The sequence below is a fragment of the Vitis riparia genome, chromosome 4 (assembly GCF_004353265.1).
Source record: "Vitis riparia cultivar Riparia Gloire de Montpellier isolate 1030 chromosome 4, EGFV_Vit.rip_1.0, whole genome shotgun sequence".
Lineage (NCBI taxonomy): Eukaryota > Viridiplantae > Streptophyta > Magnoliopsida > Vitales > Vitaceae > Vitis > Vitis riparia.
In genome coordinates, this window is record NC_048434.1 from 24349989 (window position 1) to 24363448 (window position 13460).

General features: G+C 34.9%; 1 protein-coding gene across 1 annotated transcript; it reads left to right on the top strand.

The window, feature by feature from the left end:
- Positions 1-756: 756 nt before the first annotated feature.
- On the top strand, positions 757-13390 carry LOC117912585 (RNA polymerase I-specific transcription initiation factor rrn3). Its single transcript, XM_034827233.1, has 16 exons — positions 757-889; positions 1071-1222; positions 1632-1715; positions 1831-1902; positions 1989-2060; positions 2152-2388; positions 3786-3896; positions 3980-4093; positions 8607-8732; positions 8854-8922; positions 9100-9206; positions 10663-10746; positions 10845-10932; positions 11531-11650; positions 11900-12084; positions 12657-13390. Exons 2-16 carry the CDS (start codon positions 1109-1111, stop codon positions 12955-12957), a joined length of 1884 nt encoding a protein of 627 aa, XP_034683124.1. The 5' UTR covers positions 757-889; positions 1071-1108; the 3' UTR covers positions 12958-13390.
- Positions 13391-13460: the final 70 nt, after the last annotated feature.

The window sequence follows — 13460 nt, forward strand, 5'->3', positions numbered from 1 at the left end:
TTTAGGAAGTGTTTTTAACATCTTTAATATATGAAAGATAAAAAATTTTAAATGTTAGAAAGAGTAAAAATATTTTCTAAAAATGTGTTTGGTAATATTTGTAGGAAGTGTTTTTAATATATTTAATATATAAAAGATAAAAAATTTTAAATGTTAAAAAAATTAAAAATATTTTCTAAAATCTTTGTTAAATGAATTCTAAGGGCTCATTCGTAAGTTATTTTAAAAAGTTTTTATAATATTTTTAATATTTAAATGATAAAAAATTTTAAATATTAAAAATATTTCATAAAATCATTATCAAACAGTTTGTAAAGTGTGTAGTAATGATTTTAAAAAATATTTTTAGATTTTTTTTTATTTTTAAAATTCTTTATTTTTTAAATATTAGAAATATTTTTCAGTAAAACGTACCTTAAAAATAAATCCAATAATTGGGAAAATCCAATAATTGTTTGTTACGGGGAAGTGTTCAATTCCGTTGGTATTCCCGAAACAGGATAGGCCCCAGCCGCCACGGTGTAAAAGGCTGGAAGTTAGTTGTTGCTTGCTGGGCATCTATTTAAAAAACAATTATATGCCATTTATTTGAGAATGATGTATAATAAGTATGGTGCTCGCGAAACACTGTATTTATTCCTCATTAAAAGTACAGAACAGAAGACGTGCTGTAGCGTCCACGATAACCATGGTGCGCTCCAGCCTACCATAATATTACTCGGAATAAAAGCAGAGTAGCCGCCCCCTCCTCTCTTCTCTCCTGTATTTGAAGAAACCCTAGCCGCCTCCTCTCTCTCTCTCTCTCTCTCGTCCAACATCTGTGGAGAAGAGGAGCAAAGTCGAGCGGGTTCACAGGGTTTCACTTCACCAACACTCGCTCTTCGAAAAGGTACTCTCCCCCTCCCCCCTCTCTCTCTCGGTTCCTCTTTTCACTATCTCCATTCGAATATGCATGCTGGTATCTCATGAAACGGGGTATTCCTCTGCATCAAGTCGGATAGTCCCTGGAACCTTTTTGCATGGTTTATTGGTTAGGTATCTAATCTTCGTATGTTAAATATGCTTCTCAGGTGTCTGTGTCTGGTTGGAGTAATTGTATTAGTCGACAATGGGAGTGGAATTAGCAACCGATAGAGCTGGATTTCATGAAATGGAAGAAGTTAATTTCAGTGATTCGGAGTTAGTCTATCATGTCAGACACGCTCTTCAATCAGTCCCCTTGGTGAGCATTCTGTACTCTGAATGCTCCATGACTTGGTTTTATTACTTTGGTTGAACCTTAATGCTAGTACAAACACAAGAAAAATAATTTCTGATGGCTGAGGTTTGAACTATTATTATTGTTGTTGTTATTATTATTTTTATTATTACTATTTGTTTTTTTTTTTGGGGGTGGGGGGTTGTGTGCTGGGGGTTCTAAGAAAATTATTCAGTTGAACTTTGAATTGATGATCATCTGTTTATTTTAATCATAACAGAATTGTTTAGCTAACAGCATAGAATAAAATTATAATAGGAGATTCACCTAGTTTCCTAATTGGTTCATTTCTTTACATGCTTACATAAATCATATTATTGGTTATATGAATAGATTTTGTAAATTATAGAAAAGCTGAATGCTACTGGTTCAGGGTGATAGTGACAGTTATGACCAGCTGATTGGGGTACTGCACCATAAGGAACGCCTTGCTCCTGACGAGGTGGCTCTGTTAGTGGTAGGTTTTTTTTAATTCTAATTGAATGTTATAGTTGAAGGCAACAGTTGTTGCATTAAGTGCCAACTAATTCATTTTGTCAACTCTTGAATTTGAATTTTTTTGTGTTTGGCAGACGAGTTTAAAGGCCCTATCTGGAGCAGTTTCTTGCATAGATATGGTTCACCATAAGTCTTTGCTTTCTTCTGTAAGCTCATGAGACATGAATTTGTTTATTTATTCCCACGGTTGGTATTGATCGTTTTAGTTTTCTCATAAGTAAGTATTGCACAGATTTTTGGAATGAGCCTCTGGAACTATGGACCTGATGTAATGGATGCGTTGCTTGAACTAATTTTATCCTTGGTATGTAGGTTTTATACATCACATGGAAGGGTTATTCTAGAACAGTTTGGTGATACCTTAAATGACCATTTCTCTCTTTATTGTATTACAGGCTGCTTCTAGTGGGAATTATCTTGATTGTTCTTTGGATATGCTTGTCAGCAACTTTATGCCCCCTTATTCTTTGCTAGATTTTCTGAAGCAGCCACGTGGTCTTGCAAGGAAAGACCAAGTTCTTTCACGCGTGCATTCAACATTGAAGGATATTGCTGATCTGGTGCCTCTAGCCCCCTCAAGACTTGTTCCAATAGTAATCCAGAGAATGCCTAATGTGTTTACGAAGGAACCTGTGAGTTCAATTTGCAGTACATTATTTAGAATTCATCTTTTGTCACTGTCTAAACAAAAAATTTGTAAACAAGAGTCTCATCATATGGAAGGAAAGAAATGAGAGAGTGTTCGATGACACAAAATGATCCGACCAAGCTTTAAAACTTTCTTTTTTTGTACACTCTTTGAATTGGGGTAGGGTGTATTTAGAGGATCATTCTTTGTTCATGATTGATTTTATAGAGTGGCTTTTGTCTAGTTAGGTGAAAGATTTTCGTCTTTCTTTTTGCCTAGCTCTTGGGTGTAGTTTGTATACTTCGTGTGTACTTTTTTCGCCACTTCTAGGCATTACTAGTATAAACTTTTATTTACCTATCAAAAAAATAAAATAAGAGCCTCTTTAGGGGATTTGCCATGCAAATGATCCTCCTTGCACTGTTAGAATAATTTATAATTTTCATGTAGCAGCCAAGGCTTTTATTTTTTGTAAACTGATGTGGAGATCACTAGCCACACTTTGCAGGACCGGGAAAAACCACAGTTACATGACCCCTCCCCCTAGAGCTGCATAATGGGTAAGCCAGGCCTCAAACTTGAGACCTCTAATCTGGGAATGAGATCATCTATGAGTTGAGCTGTCCATGGGGGCAATTTATGTAACTATGGCTTTGTTGGTTTGAAATTAACAATTAAAACAAATAATCTAAGCCAATGGTCCATATAATTGTATTCTTAGTTTCATGCCCTCTCCCTCTCAACTTGAGTCACCTTTTTCGTGTTCTTTCTTTTGTTATAACTGGTATTTTGGATGCCTTTGAACTATGGATCATGACGTTTTTGTGTCTACATAAAATAAATGATGGTCTAATGGAATTGATTGAAATTTATGCTGTCCTTTTAAGGTATGCTACTCCTATGAATAATACTTGTTCATATGTAATAAGCTAGTATTTCTCATGGAACCCTTCAAAACTAAGGACTATCTAATGCTCATTGGAAATAGGGATTTTCACTTGTCTAAAGAAAAATGACTGTACATTCCTAAAAACTTCTTGAATTGGTATAGTTTTTTTGTTTTCTCCTCTTGAGACCTTTTCTTTTCTTTTATCGCCCATGTATACCTCCTCTATGCTTGGGTTACACCGTCTTTTAATATATTTTCTCTATTTGCATGTCCCAAAAAGGGGAAAAAATCTCAGTGCAAAAGATGTAAGATGATATTTTATCCATCACAAAAAATGTGCATATGTAGTTCTTGTTATAGATGCAGATTGTTCAATCTCATGTTCTCTTACTTGTCATGATTGCATCTTCCTATGAACCATGCTTGAGAACTTTGCCTTTTTTTTTCTAATGCAAAATGCATGTTATTGTCATTTTAAATTATTATCTGAAGACATATTTTTTTTCTTGTAGTTGATTATGATATATGTGGAGAACATGTTAAGGTTGGAGGGTGGTGCGATTCGAGAACTTGTTGGGAACATGATGCTTGTGGCACTGATGGACAGGCTGGTAGACTTGGATGTAAGTAATTTCACATATTCTTATGAAATCATGGTTGAAAAGCACTTATTTATCTTTGTATTTTCTTTTTGATATTCTTATAGGTAGAGATTGCATGGGAGGAAGTCTTACAAGATGACTGCAGCAAAGGCATATTTGAGATGGAGCTAGAAGACATGGAGGAGCCTGCAGATGATGTTGAAAATGATGGTGGTGAGGTATGATCTGTGCATTACTTTCAATATCTTTTACATAGTCTTTTTCTCCTAAGCTATGGCATCCTATTTTGCTTTCTTTTATTCCTATAATCTTTTCATATATTAAAGAGTATTTGTTCGTATAATGACAACGTCATTTGTTTGGTCTAAATTACAAACTCTTATTTCCTTTGATTGGGTCTGGTGATGGTGAGTTCACCCATATGACCTATTTTGTAAAAGGTGCAAGTCTGAAGTCATAAGGATGACTTATTCTTATTGCAATGTTGGGAGCAAGCTTATCTCTAATAATATTCTCTGTTGTATCATTTTTTGTCTTGGTATCTGTTTATACAGGGTTGTAAGTTAGATGGATGCAGAACTGATTAGACATAATATAAATCTTATTCATTGAGAACCAATCCATTGGATTCCAGAAACGATAACTTGGCATTATCCTTTTTTTTATTGGACATTTAATTCAATATCAACCTGTATCCAAATTCAATCAGTGAAACAAAGTGAGATGACTGGCAGATATTTAATTTATCTGAGATATCCCATTTAATTCAGCTACATAGTTTGGATTTTATTGCACTTCAATTTATTTTATTTGGTTAGGTGTTGGCTCACTCTATTACGATTGAATACTGGTTGAAATACTACTACTATTCAATGTTTTAGAAATCAGACTGGAGCGTGATCTGGTCCAGTGTTCAGGCTTTGAGCTGGATTTCATGCTGAACTGGCATCAAACTGGACAGATCAGTGGTTGGACCACTGAAATTGTGGACCAGAGTGGCTGGTTCTGGGTTGGTGGTCTTTTTCTCTCCAATTTTTTTATTTTATTTTTATTTTTAACAAAGAGTTGAGAGCCCAACCCAACAGATCACTTGGTGAGCTCCAAGTTAGGCCTACATATCCCTACAATAATGGTTGGATGAATGAGGGATTTAAAGCCGTCTTTACTCGTCCACATCCAATGTGGGATGGGGATGTTATTGAGAAAGAACACATTGCTTGGGGGCTTGAACCTTGGACTTCAATTTCAAAAGATGACATGGGCACCACTCAGATGCTTATTTTTTATTGTTCAATGTTGCAAACGAAAAAATAATATATTCTTTACAAAAAATTTGTAATATTTATGTTTAAATAATATAAGAAAATAATATAATATTTTTGAAAATTATAAAATTAAAATATATAACTTTTAATATATAGTTAAATTTAAATAATTGAATATTTTGCCATTTTCAATATATCCACATTTAAATATTATACATATTTTATTTAATAAAATTTAAAATATTAATACATTTCTACTTATGTATGATTTAATTTGATAATATCAACAATAAGAAATATGACCCTGTTATTCCAATCCAATGAGGAACATTCCTTGTTAAGCTATATAGATGATTCCTCAGAGATGCAAGACACAACAATTTTGATGATTCCTTGTTAGGAGTCATGGAATCAAACATGGCACATGACGTTGTTTATTTCAACTGTTTTCCAAACTTAGAGTTAAGCTATATAGATGATATATTATCCACAAAGCCTTAACCTTAAATGTTCAAACTAAAGGTTATGATAGGGACCCTAGGCAATGACCACCTTAGTAAACCCAAAGTGTTTACTGATTTCTCCCAAAGGGAAAACCCTGTTATTCCAATCCAATGAGGAACATTCTTCAACCATGATTCTTGAAGAGATTCCTTGGGAATCTTTAACCCGTTCAAATACCTGGAATTTCAAATAGTTAGCCCTTCCAAAACCGATTAAAGTTAGGAAATCCCTCTTTATCATGCAAGATGATAAAGGGAATGTTACCCTACGGTTCGCCAAACGGGAAGGATCGAGTAGTAGAATCTCTACAAAGGAAGTAGAACTTCCTCTCCCCCCTAGACCTTCTTTCGAGAACAATTCTCGAAGATCATCTGTCAAACTTGATAATGTGGATTTTACTCCTAACATCCCTCAACCTAGGTATGTTACCTAAGAGTCACCTCCAACTTCTCCAACACACTCTCAAATGATGCCTGAGGAACCTAACTAGTTAATGGTTATTGAAAGCTTAGACCCTTTCAAAATAGATAAAGAATATCTAAGAAAAGAACTTAAACTTTCAAAACATGATCAAAAGAAAAAAAAAAAATTCTCTGACAACCTTACTTCTCAAACTAGAGAAGCCTTTAGAGAAGAATGGTACAAATGCATGGAAATAAATAAGATAGATATTCCTATGTTTACATACTTTGAAATATACGCTTCAAATAATAATAGACTATCCTTTCCTAGAAGTCAATATGTTTCAAAAAGGTTAAACTTGGAAAACAACGTCAAACAAAACCGTAATTTCAAATCATCCTCCTTTAGAAGAAATAACCATAATTGCTCAAAATATTGAAATAATTGCTTCCCCTTTCAAAACAATAAACTCAAAAGAAAATGAAGGAAGAACCGCAACTTTAAAAGATTGTAAAAGCCTTCAATAACAAAATAATTACACTAATCAAATCTTAGGTACTCTCTCCTCCCAACTTGACAGGATAGAAGACAAACTGGACACTCCCCCAATTAATAGTCAAATCACTATACCTCAATTTTTAAACAAAAATTTAAATAAAAATCGTCTGATTTTCAAACATGCAGAAGTAGGGAAAGAGACTATTAAACTTTCAAATAGCTCAAATGAAGAACTAATCAAATGTTTAACAAAACGAATTGAACAGCTAGACATCTCGCTCAAACCCTCAACTTCAAATGCAAAGTTGGTAAATGTTATAACAAAAACATCAAACATGGACCAAATAAGATCAACATTTGAGGAACAGAATCCTCAAGTAAATAGGATAAACCACTAATTTAAACAGCAAACTAGAACTAGGAATTATTATCTTAGGCCAACTCCTCCCGACTTTCAATGTGAAGAAAGGAGTCAAATTATCCAATCAAAGTATGATGGTGATGGCATCTATGAATGGAACATAGATGGTGTAACTGAACATCAAATCTTGAATATACTTGAAGAAATGATCATGGCCTCTACAGTCTATAAAGCCAGAGGGAATTCTGACCATCTGATCAATGTACACTTGATTGTAGGGTTCATTGGCTAGATGGTCAGAATTCCCTCCGAACCGTGATTCAAGCATCGGTCCAACCATTGAAATGTGAGTTGGTAACTTTTTCAATTCAATGATCAATCCAGTTTTAAAAACATTACTACCAATAGGCATAGAGATGTATAAAAAATTTATAGATCATGTAAAGAAATCAAGATAGATGGAAAACAAGTGATGAAATAATCGCATAGGTTAAAGTGTATCTTATTTTTATTTCTTTTAACTGGCGAACGACAAAGTTGTTAAAAGCACCTAAACAAAGGATGCACAAAAGCATATATGACATATACAAAAGCACCAAAAGGCCAAACAAAGAGGAGATAGGTGATAGGTCGAGCACATCTGTTTTCATTTTTTTCTGACAGGCAGAAAAACTCTCATGATTCTATCTGTAATTTAAGCTGGAAATTTTCCTGTGTGTCACTACTCTAATTCACCATTACATGGTACTGGAGTGTTAAGTACCCTCAACCATCTTCAGAAAGTCTCAAACTGCTTAACCCAACAACCCCTACCACTGCATGGTTACCATCTACCATGAATTATAGCATACAATCAACATAATCTAAGAAGTTTTAAGAAAAAATTGTAGTGTTTTCTATGAAGCTGATGTTTTCATTGAGCTTTTGGTAGGTTGTTGTTAAGTCTAGTAGTGTGCATTGTCTATGCAAATGTGTGCGTTGCTTTTGGCTGTGTCCTTGAAGTTTCTCCAAAAGTCTTGAATTTATTGTTTAGTTAAAAGTTGGAAATATTGATTTTAGAGCCTATATGGGTGTTGAGTTTTGTTTTCAAACAAGTGTTTGAACTATTATAGCTGATGGCTTGTGAAACATATTGATGTTTTCAATGCATATCAGTAGTAATTCCCAAGATGAAAGAAAACTCGAAGTCTACTATTTATAAGTCCCTCTGTTTGTATGTTATAAAAAAAATAAGAAAAGTCCTGCTTGTATATTCCTATACGTTGTAGAGGTCACCCGAGGATGGTGGAGTTTAGTCTTATGCTTTTTTTTTATCAGTTTTTGTATTTTTGGGGAGGATTCCTCATCCTTCTCTTGTACTTGTTACCATATTTAATTCATTTGTTTCTGATTGAAAAAAAGGACGACCTTTGGTCCTTTGTTTGTCCTTTCCTTTTTGGTTCCACCTGATATTGGTTGGATACCTCATGTGTATGTAGGCCATGTTAATTCTGGCACTTCTTAATATATTCTCTTTGCCTATAAAGGCACTGTAACATCAGACATGGGTTTCTGCTGAAACTCAAGCCCATGGTACTATGTGGTATTAAGGAGTGATTTGGTTATCATATTACATTCTTCCTCTGCTCTATGATCTTTCAAAATTGTTGTAATTGTTATTTCAGCTTGGTATTGTAAACTAATGGATTGTCGTTTTTTCAGCTTCATAGAGGATCTTTAAGTCGAAAGAGTTTAGGGGGAAATTTAATTGCTGAAAAATTAGATAGCTTGATGGTGCTAACTTTCGAACATCTTGAATCTTGTGAAGCGGGTGGCCGTTTGATTGAGGTACTTCCTACAGTTATATCTCTTTGGTTTAGACTTATCAAAAAAAGTTATATCTCTTTGGTTCTCTTTGTTGGCCTCACATGTACTGACTGCTTTCATTCTCCTTAAACCTGGTGTGTAGGTATTTGAAACTCTTGTACTATCATTTCAGACAACTGTTTTGAATGCATTCAAGTCAAAATTTGCTCAGGTACATCTTCCCCTAATACACATTTCCTTTCTATTTCTTTGGTTTCTCATATTTTTGTGATATTAAGTGGGATGTTTGTTTCCTGACATTAGGTATGGATTTTTTCTCTGCCTGCGTTAAAACTCATATTGGTTGATCATTTCCTCACCTTAAACTTTCTTGACTTATTTATTGCAGTTTGTGATGTTCTATGCCTGTGCTCTCGACCCTGAAAATTGTGGTGTGAGATTTGCTAGGGTGCTTGCAGATTTTTTTGTTTGCAGTACTTTTCCACCGCTTAACAGGTAATCTTGATTTGAATTTTAGTGATGGCTCTTTCCCTTGTGATTTGGACAACGTGATCAGGTTCTTGGCCTTGTTAAATGGGGGGGTGGGGGGAGGGAAGAAAAAAAGAAAAAACAATGATTGCTTATTGGTTATCTGGCTATCTCATGAGAGATGGGAACTTGTTTGTTCAGTTCTCTTTTTTGTTAAATGGATTTGGTGTGGTACAAGGACCAGATTATCTCAAATTGGTCCAAGAACTTTGTTTTGGGTGGGGTGGGGGGTGGGGACATGCCCTCCTGCTTCTGTCAGAAATGGATCCACCAGGCATGTCCAACAATATAGAGGGGCATGTTCCTTGCCACAGAAGTTCCCAAAGATGCATTCTTGATATATTCCTTCCTAAGTTCCTTAACTATTTGAATAGAAAATTTCTTTGTCCAGGTTATTCTATGTTAAATGGTTATTTCATCTCACCTCAAGGTGTTGAAGAAGAGAACTCAGAGAACTTCTAACAAATTATTGTGTCCCAATCTCCTAGTGTTTGAAAGGTAGGCAAACCTGGATAAGTGTCTGTCCTTAGTGAGCTGACTGAAGTAATCATAACATAGGTCTGGGATCAGAGCATTTTGGATGCTACATTTTAAAAAACATTAGTGCCTGGGGACTGGATCTATATTTCAATAGCACGGCAGATTTCAACAAATATATAGAACACTTTATTTTATTAGTACGAGGAAGGCTTGATTAGCCTAGTAATGCCATGTTATTCATTTACAAGTTCCATATAGGCATGGGTGTAATACATCTGATGGATTGTATCCCCTGGTGTCATTTAAAGGAAACTTGTGAGGTACTGTTCAAGAATGTCCAAAAGACATCCTTTGTGCTTCCAACATGGTGACTCATGTGATTTAGCACTGTTCATGCAATGTAGCGCTCCCTATATTACAACTCTTCCTTTCTATACAATTAAATCCCCTCTCCATTTAATACTTTACCGCTCTTCAACCATAAAGACTGAAGATTTGTTTATCAGTGTGCATGAAATGTTGTCTAGATCAGACAACTTGATTGGCCAATGGGTTGGTCTAACTAGAGTGTTTGCTTGTTTTTTCTTTGTATTTTCTTATATTTGATTCCCTGTAGTTTTGTTTTTCTTTGATGGGAGGATTCCTCATCCTTCTCTTGTACTTCCTTTTTATCAATATATTCCTTTGTCGTTTCCTATCAAAAAAAAAAAAAAATGTTGTCTAGATTGTAAAGTAGAGAAAGTTGACTTAATTTAGCTGATTCCATGGTTGACTAGGAAAGATTCTTATTCAGCAATCTGCATTCCATTGTCTACTATTCGTAAACAGCTAGAGATGGGAGTTCTTTTGATAAATTATGTAATTTAGGATAAGCACACATCTAGGGTAATAATTTATTCACTTATATTTTTGTAGTATTAATTTGTTTTCCGGTTTTATGCAGAATGAGTGCTGTTGCTTACCTTGCAAGTTATTTGTCCCGTGGGAAGTTTCTGACAGCCTCCTTTGTTGCTAATATATTGGAAAGGTTGTTCAGTGTTTTTTTATCCAGTCATCTGATCTATCAACTCTTAAAAAATTGGTTTCTGATTTCTTGTGTTTTATTTTATGTCTATGAGGTCTCAGGCTGGTGGTTTGGTGTTTGGAATATTGCAAAATCCATGATGGTGACATAAATCCTAAAGCTCATCGAGTTTTTTATTCTGGATGTCAGGTATATGATGCGTTAAAAATAAGAAATAGTCTGCAATCAAGGCTTAAATAGCAATATCTGTCCTTGTAGATAAGAGTGTCTAATTAATAGGAAGCAGCTTCCTTCCTAAAATTCAATTACAATAATTACATAGCAGAAGGTTCAATTGAGAAGTATTTAAGAAGTATTTAATATTTTGTTCAAACTGAAGGAGACATGGGTGGTTTCATGGTCCCTAACGCATTTATTTTGTATTGTGAAACAGCTTCTTTGGAATAAAAAGATTCCAGATTTGGTTAAAAGTATTACCTATTAAAAAATAATTTTTTTCTACTTATTGAAATTGTGAGATGACTGGTGAAGGTATTTCTAGTAAAAGGAAAGCCCCATAGAAAGAAACTTTAACTAGTTCTATTGTGTCACTGGTAATGATATCATCCTACTATATGTTTGCAAATGAGCCAATTATTGATGAATTATGTTGTATTGATATATAACACGTATTTTCGATGATATATCATGGCTAATATGCTGATGTTCAGTTCTGTAATTAGAATAATTATTAATTAGAACTAATTGCACAATTTGGTCTATTAATGATTATTCTTCTGTCCCACAGGCCATCATGTATGTGCTCTGCTTCCGAATGAGGTCAATGATGAATGTTCCTCATCTCAGATCACAGCTTCTCCTTTTGCCTCTGGAGACAATCTTGAAGCATCCATTAAGTCCATTGAAGGTTAAACATTTTCTTAGGCCGCATCAATAATACAGTAGAAAGTAAACCTGGCATGTTTTTTAGTTGCATGCTTTGTATCAAACAGTTCTATTTTTATGTAATATTTAAATTGCTTTGTGGTAACTTTGAGATTGCATCTTTTTAAGTGCTTGCACTTTCAATTTTTTTTTTTTCCATATGCACCAGAGCTTTGAATCCCTGCAAAATTTTAATGATAATGAGCTCTAAATCTCATCTTCTCTACAACAGGTATGCCTACCATCCATAGTGGAGGAATTCCTTCGCCAGGCAAAAGCAGCTCGGTTATTCACCGTGTCAGAGACCTTTATTTTTAGTGACCTGTTGGAGTCGGAACTTTCCAGGGCTTTTGGTGGGATTGAAAGGCTTGACATGTTCTTCCCATTCGACCCATGTTTGCTGAAAAAAAGTGACAGGTTTACATTCTTAGCCTTCAGATTGCATAATTCTTTTAGGGGTGCTAATTTACTGTGAAAAATCAAACATCAAATGAGGAAACACCCTTGAGAGTGAGAAATAGAATTAACTCATCTTCAATATCTTCTGAGGGGCTTGTTTGGGAAATAAAAGCACTCTAGGTATTCAGGCACCCATCCATTAAAAACTATGAAGATGGTAAATAAATGCCTCCTATTCATTCAGGATTTTGAGATCAAGTGAAATGGCATCTGTGGTACTGAATTAAAAATTGGCTTTATTGACCCTATTTTAGGTATTTAGCCCAGCTTCTTTCCACTGACTGGAATTCCCACGTCAGTGTGAATTGTAAAATTCTGTGTTAAGGTGTACTATATATATACATACTGATCTCTCAATGTATTAGTAATTTTAATTGATTAAGCTAGTGACAAATGTGTTCTTATATCAGTTGAAAGTTTTTACCATTGTAAATTGAACCATATAATGTAGTCAAGTCTTAGCGCTTTGTGGTCATTATAGAGTGATTTGCTGACAATGTTTTATTATTATCTTATTTTCATGGCAAAAGGTTCATCAGGCCAAATTTTGTGTACTGGTCAATGATCCGAACTACTTATGATGATGGAGAAGATAGCAGTGATGAAGAACCTGCTGAGGATTATGAGGCTAGTCATCCAGACGATGTTATGAATGATGATGCAATGGCTAGAAGCTATGATAGTCATGACCTTGAACTTGATGAGTTCGACCACTCAATGAACAAAATGTCCATCACACCCAAGAATTCTTTGTATTACAGGTTTGGAGATGAATTAAAGGTACAAATGCCCTCAAGAATCAGACCCTCTACAAGCCCAGAGTCATTATGATCCCTTCATGCCTACTGGGTAGACGAGGAATGGAATTTTGCTCTCACACTGACAGAAGAGTAACCTGATAATTGATGAGTGGTTGCTCCTGTCTCTTGAAAAGGTGAGCCAATTTTGATCAGAGGTTGCTCCAACCAGTCTCTTCAAAGTTAAGTTGTGGGTTGGCCTGAATAGATAGAAAATGTGTTGTATACGATTTTGCTACATCATTCGCCCGATCATATATCATATCTCATATCTCATATATATATAAGTAGCAGTCCTGTGATTGGTCAAACGTTGGTTTTAGTTCATGATTACTGTATTTCAAATTCACTCACTGGGCCGAGCTAAAATGAAGCTGAATCAGGCCTTAAAAATCAAATGTTGTATGGTGATATTATCAAATAATGAGAAAGGATGTCGGTAGGGTGCTTTGGTTGTGGTTGTATCATTTGGTGCTGTCATGCTGATGAGGATGTCTTTTGCATATTCTCATCTACCATCTCATTCATCACCCAACC